Below are 8,874 nucleotides of genomic sequence, written 5' to 3'. Positions count from 1 at the left end.
AACATCAGAGCTGCAGGAGCAGAAGAGCTGCTTACTGCAGACTCACCTTCACTTGTCCATGTGTCTCATACTACAGACCCTGCCAGCACAAAGGAACATGTCAATCCACCCTGCAAAGGACCGGCAGATATCTAGAGATTTCTGATGTTCTGGAATTGAAACAAAAATCTCCCTCTGAGCCACGAGTGCAACCACAATTAAAAAAAAAATACCCTCTGTGCTGAACAGTTGAGGACCACAAAACAATCAGTTCAGGAACAAAGCAGTGAGATTTATTGCAAACACAGTAGTGAGCTTACGTTCTTCCAACGATGTCACAAATTAGCTTATCTTAATGCTGCATTACTGAGCCTCTCCACAGTGTGATATTCATACACAGATTTTAGATCAGTAACCAAAACAGAAATAGTTTTATTTTTTTTCCTGATACATACACCAAATATCACAGCCACAGACATGGGCAAAACAAAAAAGATTCCAAATAAATATGCATGGAAAGATTTCTGACAGCTTGATAATGAATTTAAATGTGGTAATTATTGTATAAACAGCTTAGCAAATGGTATTACTGCCAGTAGAACAAGCATCTCCAGGGAAAAGAGGACTGAATACATAATCTGGAAATAGATTAAATATAGATATATATATATATAATATACTCAGTTTATTGCATGGATAACATAATTGTGCACATAACTGGGAAGGAGGCATTTAGGTTAGTATAAAGAAGGCCACTTGTTAAGCAGAAGGGAAAATGTTAATAAGCCTCCAAAACATCTAAAACCTTGAAGCCATACTAAAAAAGGTGTGCTGCTACAGATGTATTTATAGTTCACTGGATTGTAAGAAATCCAGTTTCTTAAGAATGGGACAAATCTGGAAGGTTGTACCGAAAACACTGGGATTTTTTTTTCCCATGCAAAGGACTTTGATGTCTGACTCATGAATCTCATTCATGTTTGTCTTTGCTATCATCAGTTTGCACTTTTAGATATTGTTAAAAACCCATTAGTCTGATAATCCGCATCAACTTAAGCATTTTACAGAGTTGCAATGAGACGCTATTCAAAGCAGTGATCGAGTTGCTCACTGGGCTAAAGATTTGGCTGGAAGAACACATGGGTTTTGATTCAGTTATATATATATAAAAATAATTAAAAAAAGACTTTGCCTGCAAAAGCAACTTTTACGGTATTTCAGTCAGTTAAAATTCCAAAGCAGAAAAAAATAGCTCTACTGATAAACACCCAATTTCTGTATTATATCTTTTAAAACAAGTTCTCCTCTGCTTATACAAAACAGGCATTTTATAAATATTAAAATGTTCTATTATTTACATGTGTCCCATTTTACTGGAGAATTGTTGACTGCAATTATCCAAACATGCAAGTTCTAGGAGATAAGTTTTGCAGTTCTCGTTACCTTGGTGATTTCACATCAAGGCGCAAAGGCAAATTTGATCTCAGGTTACATTCACAACACAGTGGTGACTTAAGCTAAATATAAAAAGTATCTTTAAGTCTTTGATCAATCTTGCACACATAATACATGGATCACAAAACCAGGAACTTCATTAAAAGAGTAAATTAACATCAGGTGACTTGGAAAAAGGTCTAATGCACTGGGCACGTCTTGCAGATAATTGTTTCAGGCTAGAACTCAGATTAACTAAAAAAACCAAAGATGACTGAATGATTTTAGTAATGGAGTTTGACCCTTAGATTGCTGCAAACATCCTTCAATTAAGCAGTCTGAATCAGTCTTCAGAAAACCTAGAAAAGGTAGGACAGATTCTGACCTGGTTCATGCGGTAAAAAGTTGACAAAATCTTAAATGAGTGAATCGATAACAATACAAATCCACAGCAGGTGATGTCAGCATGAGTCCCTCTGTGGGCATATTCACACTGTACCATGAATCACAACACAGATATTCCCAGGCTAGTAGATCCTCAGTATTTCTGAGACTTTATGGCTCAGAGGACAATTGTGCAGAATTACTAGGTCAGCACCATAGCCAGACCAGGAAGCCTTTGGATGGACATTTTAGTTCAGAGGCAGCACTGTGTGCTTGCAGCCAGGCTGCTCTCAAGTTGGATCCTGCTCAGCTAACTCAGATTTCTGCAGCATGATCCCCAGAATACTAAACACCAAGTGTATTTCAGCTGAAGGTAGTGTGGGGGCTTCCACAAGATGGGGGAAGGGAACAGGTATTTTAGCAACAGTCTCAATAGCCTAACTGAGATTTTAGGTACCTTCCATAGACTAACTCCATTGACTTGAAAGGACTTACTTGTATATAATGCTAATGTAACAAATGGGACATTCTATCCTGAAGGTTACACAGCTTTCATAGCCAAGCATTTGACAGAACAGGTCTTGTCTGGATAAGAACTGACATGGGACACTGCTGATCCATATATCATTCTCCCATGTTACCTAAATCGAGAACATTGAGAGAAAATAAGAATTACTCTTGCAAAAATAGTCACTTGTTAAAAAAATGCCCACCAATGACCCAGTAGGTTTGTCAAGATGTGCTCTGATTATACAGTAATAAATACTACTTGTTTCGATCAAATGTTAATTTTTGCTTTGCCTTATTGCTATTTAGTATGGCAATTGACAATCACATGCTGGATTCAGTATCATGATTCCTAGGCTCAGTTCAGGCAGAACCTTGTCCTCTGCATTTTGAATATAATTCTATCATCTTCTCCAGGTGCTGAAACACAAATGACTGCATTTCCCAGCAGTGGATATACACTGAAAAATATAATTTAACCTCACTCACAACATTTCCATGATTCATTTATAAACTTAAGAGGACAGAAGCATCCAGTTTCTGTGAAAAAAATCTTTCTGGATTTGTTGCATTCTTTGGCTTTATATAAAGATAAATAAGGAAAAAAAATCTCAGATTAAATAGATGAATAACAATTTGCAGAGAAAAGCATGTATTGCATCTTGTGAGACGCAATTGTTTGTGATCTTATGCTGTCTAGCCTAGCTGTCTTTTGAAAAAAAAAGTTCAGTTATGCATCAATAACAAAAATGATAATAAAAAAACACTGGTACAGCTGAAGACAAAAGGTTATAGGAGGAAGCATTCATGCCTAAGGCATTTCATCACCTTTCAGACTAATTCTAGACATCGAGTTCTTTGTGAGAAACAGTACAAACTTTAACTGAAGAGTGTAAGGATTCCTCCTCTCAAGTATTCTGTGTTTCCAAAGAAACAGATTTCCTCTCTTACTGCAGACAGGATATATAGCACCTTTGGATAGCTTTTTCTACTTTTTTGAAATGTTAGAAAAACCAAAAACAAACCAAAACCATCTCTCTCACAATGCAGTTCCTTGAATTGCTGCTTAGATTAGTGCATGACATAGAGATGTCAGGATTACCCTTCGTGCAGAGTGGGAGATTCGGTATGGTTTCTTCTCTGGTTGATAATGGCAGCAAGGATAAAAAATTTCAAGTACATCTAGAAGCATATGAACTCTGTTCCTCATGAGTCACCATGACCTGAGTGCAGTTCAAGGGTTTTTTTGAGGCACTCTGGAGCCTCCGTTGTGAATCCTGCTGTTTTAGGAATCAAACCTCTGAGCTGTCACTGGTGTAATTATATGGTGACATCATTGGTTCGTTGCTGCCTGACTCCTTTGTGGCTTCCTTCTTCTCAGAATGTTGTTTCCATTTTAGTAGCAAAACGATGATTGCAACTAAGCAGATGGCAAGGAAGATGGCAGCAGCTCCACCAATGATTGTGACTATGCTAACCTCCGTGCTTTGGTTATTCAGTTCCCTGGGGAGAACATCACTGACCGCTACGCCCCTCTGAGGAACCTGTTTCTTGCCGGCGCGATCTAGTGCTATGTGCTGGATGTTTGTCCCTCGGTTGTTTTCTGCTCCAATGCCTTTTGCAAGTTCGGGGTGCTGCCCAGCTCCCCTCCTCTGTCGCTTCTGCGCAGGCACTGCAGGGCTCCCGCTGCTGAAGAGTGAGTGGTACTGGCGCTCCGCGCTTCTCTTGCCGATGCCGCGGTTGGCGTTCTCTTTTGAGCGCACAGTGTAGATTGTATGGACATACCACTCCCTGCCCGAAGATACCTAGAAAGACACAAGTTTTGGGATTTAAGCACACACATACACAATCTGGACAGCACTACACACAGAGGAAATGAATCACTGTTCTGAACAGATTGCATGGACAAGTATTTGCAAAGACATGCACCGATGAGCCCCCCCACTATGTGCCATTGTGCACCAGAGTAGTCATGTTTCCTGCCAAAATTTTAGATGAGGGTAGTCTCCATTACATGGAAAGACCCTATGGCTCTGGAGAAGCACAGCCTTGCCATGCTTGGGGTACTGTTGTACCAATAGCCATACAAAGAACCTCAGCCATAGACAGGCCACAGAAAAGGACCTTCCGGGCTGGCCCTGCCAGCTGACTAGGCCCTGGCTGTGGCTCTGTTTCCAGCTTAACACAGAAACCAATCTTTTACTGTGAGGATGGCTGAACACTGGAACACAGAGGCTGTGGCATCTTCATCCTTGAGATATCAAAAATCCAAATGGAGACGGTCATGGGCAATCTGTTCTAGGTGACCCTGCTTTGAGCAGGAGGTTGGAATAGGCAATTTCCAGAGGTCCCTGTCAACTTCATCCATTCTGTGACTGCATGATTCCCTGCAGTCTGGGGACCCGATGCTTCCTTGAATTTGTCTTGTCATTTCTAGATGCATAATAAATTTGTCCTTCTCAAGGTCTAGTAGTATTGTCTGAATCCTCTCTTAAAGCTGCTGGCTGATAATTACAGTGGTTGCAGCCAAGTTTCGTCATTGTGAGAAATAACACATTTTTTTAATTTTACTCTTGTTTTTCCAAGTCTTTCTCAGGATATATGGTTGTTTCTTCATATTCTCATTCTTTTGACAGAATAAGGACCAAAAATCACTGCATTTTTGGAATGGGATTCTTCACAGACAAATGAGATTTCATTCTCACAGGGGCATATTATGAAACCCTTGGTAAGCGGGCTGTTCTCTTAAATATTCAACTACTTACAATGGAACTGTTAATACTCAAGTGGCAAGGAGTAGGACTGAAGTCTCCTCAAATTTTTTTGTACTCACTTATAAACTTGAGTTTTGCACATAGTTTTGCAGATACTAGAGAGATGAATAATGAAGAGACAACTCCTGCCTGGGTTTGTATAGATCAAAAGAATGAATACACACACAGTTGAAAGACTGTATTTAATTAAGAAGTAGTTGCAGCCTTTAGTTGCCAGTTTCTAGGTTTTCCAGTGCCCAAGTGTTTCACGATGTGCAAGTTTGCAAGGAAAGAAAATGCTGAGTATCAACCAGAATTTGATGAATTTTACTATAAATGCTTATGATTCTTCTATTTTTTGTGTTTCACAAGTGAGATGGAAAGCAATAAAGCAATGCTGTCTAGCAAGAAACTTACCAAGTTCTTAGAGGAAATGTGTAAGAATAATTTATATAACTTCTGGTTAGACTGTGGAATTGAGCAAGAGAAAAAGCATAATATCTCCACAGAAATCTTTTAATCAGTGCTCCTAATTTTGTACCTAGAAATTTTTAAGCATTTATAATGCTGTTTGACTCACACTGGAACCAGAATAAATCTTTCTGTTGGTTTCAGTATGACTTACTGTTAACAACATTTCATGTGCAAGTGTTTCTTTGGTTCAGTACTCTTGCTAATAAGCTACTGAAATCATACCTGAAATAGAGGAGTTGAGTCTACTTTAAATCCGTCCGAGCCTGGCTGTTTAACTAACGGAATTGCTTCAGGATCATCTATGGCAAGTTTTGCATTAAAACGAACATTTCCAAAGCTTGTGGCTTGTGTCTCTGGCTGAGCTTTATCCTACATCATCCAGGAGGGGAAAAAATAAAAAGTTTGTAAACGCAGGTTAATTTCTTCTAGGGAAAACAGTTCTAATATTTAAATGCATTCTGTAAATTGTGTAATTTACACAATTTGAAATGTCAGAAATAAATAGTGTAATTTACACCTGCTATTGTATGCAATATAATATAACATGAAGAAAAAAAACCCATAAGGAACAGTTGCGGTCACATCTGACTTGTACTAACTTCTATTTGCCTGAAGACTTTTTTATTGAAATAAAAAGAGGAAACACAGAGAACAATCAGCTACATTTGTAAAAAAATATAATAAAATACACAAATGTGGTCTGAAACAAAAGCAAGTCTACTTCCCAGTTTAAAGGAACAACCTTTCATTTCTATTAGCAGACATTTGTATAAAATAGTTCAGATAATTAGACAATCATTTTACTTAAAGTTAAGTCTCTAAAAGTTGGGCTTCATGTATTCAATCATCAAGGCTCACTCTAAAATTATTTTCAGAACAGAAATCACCTCAGATACTCTAAGCCAGCTTTAAAGGTATTTCTCTCTGTTGACTACAGAAGCAATCTAGATGACTAACTTTACATTATACACTGAATTTTGGATGGCTAAAGATGAAACGAACACCAATCCTTAACTTGCATGTCTTCTAAGAGTCCCTCTATGGTCAATGGATATAGACAATGCAGAGAAAAAGCCTATCTTGGGATTTTTGCTTAGATCAAACTCTAAATGATAAGAATCCCCAGAATGATTAAGAATAGAACCAGGATAGAGAAAGATAAGATACTGCATTCATCAGTTCATGTTAGCCTGGAGCTCGAGTCAAAATTTTGGTGCTGTAGAGAACATTTTACAGAAAGTTGGGTTTGGATGAAAAAGAAGTTAGAAAAAAAAGTAAAGCACATGTGTTGTCCCAGAATGAGGATGCTTACCACAATCTTAAACCTGTACAGCAGGGATGGAGAATCAGCAAGGCACCCATATTCAGTGTTGGATGGATTATATTTGGGCACATATCCATCAGCTCCTGTGCACAGGAAGACCTTCTCGATGCTACAGTAGAAGGAATCACCCAAATTCTGTACTGGATCCACCATCACCCGTCCATAGATGATATCACCTGTAAACAGTACACACAGTTCACATCCTATTACACTGGAACATTGAGCATGGCACTGAGGCTAAGACAATAAGCTTATTTAAGTTGCTTAGTGCAGTGTAATGTGACTACATCCAAAGTCATCTTGCTACCCAGCCTCCTCTGTAGGACGCTGCCAAGGCCATTTTCAGAGTGCACACTCTTCCATTCACTCTGGGCCACGTAATAGCAGCAGGAGGCCACTTGCTGTTGCTATGACTTGAACTAGTTCAAGGGCTGCTTTAATTTTGGGCTACACTGGGATTTTTACTCAAAATGTTAGTTAAATAAACATTACGTACTCCTCTGCACCAGATGAGGGTGTAGTTTTGTTTTCCTGACACTCCACTTTGTTGAAGAGTTGTACTATTTTATGCCAGTAGAATTCCAAACAGGCTGCATAATAGTTTAGCTATACTTGGTCAGACTGACATTCTGTACAAGTGAAATAAACACTATGAAAAATCCCAGAGACTTGGATCCCTACTGTTTAATTGCATTTATGTCTGAAAATGTTGAAGATAAGACATCCTTGCCAGGCTTGTACAAATAACCTGGGCCACGGCTAGGCAGGCAAGAAAAGTATATTGTGTGCAGTAGTCAGTTACATATGACATAGATTGGTTTGGAAGGTCAGCAATCTGGAGCAGGAAAGTAGAAATGTTGCATTGCTTTTACAACAATTTGAAGGAACTGTAGATTTTGAGGGAGAGGGATCAGGTACCTGCTGTTTGAGTCTGTGCAAATACATCACAAAAGACAGTCATGCATTCAAGGTGCTGGCACTGTAATAAGCGGGCAAAAGAGGCACACGAGGAAAGCAGAAGAATGAAGTGACTGGTCAGGTCAACTGACAGACGTTATCAATTGACTGTATCTTCCTGCCCCTAGCCTTTTCAGTGGAGCACAGGTGGAAGGGAGAAACCCTTGATGCTGTGCATTCCAGCCAGACCCAGTACACTCATCCACAACAAAATGACTATATAATATTTACTTATCAACTAGAAATGTTCTTAGTATTTGTCAATGTTTACAAAAAGCTCAGCTTATGAGAAATGGCAGCAGTATTGTAACCCTCAGACAAAAAGCAGTTTCAGTGGCCAATAGCTCTGATATAAACTGCCAGGTAGGAAAGGCAAATGCAAAACAACACAACCAGCAAGCCCAAAACCTTACTCTTATTTTGTTTCCACAGAAATAGAATCCTGATAGTGTGGAACATATATTAAATCTGCATGACCTATGCACAACTATACCTTCTGAGAAAGTAACATCACTTTCTTGCCCAAAGCCCATTGAGCCATCAGACAGCCACAGTGTCTTTTTGGAGAGGAGGAACATCTGAGTGTTCAAGCTGAACTCAGCAGCCACTGGGTCACTGACCTAAAACACAACAGAATAAGACCCTTCAAGTAATTCTTTAATGACTCTTAAAACACAGTGCAAACTTCTCCCACTGTAAAGTATTTATCAGTTCCAGATATCTACAGTTTAATCAAAAAGACTTCTTTGTACTAGACATATATTACTATCTATGTAATATCTATGTAATAACCTTTGGGTTATCTGCTTCTGTGATATTTGACAGGATTCTAGGATGAGTTTCTTCCCACCATATTTTTCCAAATTCCATCCAAGGAGATGCTCAGGGTAACTTATGAGTGGGGGTAACATGAAGAAAATATTTCCCTCAGTAACTTGTCTGACTCACTAAAGTGTTTATCTTCATATATTCGACATAGTTATCTATGGTTCTTGATTTGATTGATTACATTACAAGAATAAAATAGATCAATATCATCATTAGCAGGTTCTCATTGGACCG

The 8,874-nt window shown here is 38.8% G+C and overlaps 1 protein-coding gene across 1 annotated transcript in view; it reads right to left on the bottom strand.

Annotated features, from left to right (window-relative positions):
* Positions 1 to 2,875: 2,875 nt before the first annotated feature.
* Positions 2,876 to 8,874, bottom strand: part of FREM2 (FRAS1 related extracellular matrix 2) — a 128,670-nt gene continuing 122,671 nt past the window's right edge. The window contains exons 21-24 of the mRNA XM_061994040.1: positions 8,306 to 8,432; positions 6,844 to 7,031; positions 5,754 to 5,900; positions 2,876 to 4,109 (exon numbers count right to left, since the gene is read on the bottom strand). Coding sequence (XP_061850024.1) covers positions 3,597 to 4,109; positions 5,754 to 5,900; positions 6,844 to 7,031; positions 8,306 to 8,432 — 975 coding nt within the window. The 3' untranslated portion in view covers positions 2,876 to 3,596. The remainder of the gene's footprint in view (positions 4,110 to 5,753; positions 5,901 to 6,843; positions 7,032 to 8,305; positions 8,433 to 8,874) is intronic.

The sequence above is a fragment of the Colius striatus genome, chromosome 1 (assembly GCF_028858725.1).
Source record: "Colius striatus isolate bColStr4 chromosome 1, bColStr4.1.hap1, whole genome shotgun sequence".
Lineage (NCBI taxonomy): Eukaryota > Metazoa > Chordata > Aves > Coliiformes > Coliidae > Colius > Colius striatus.
This window is presented reverse-complemented; position numbering and strand designations above follow the sequence as displayed.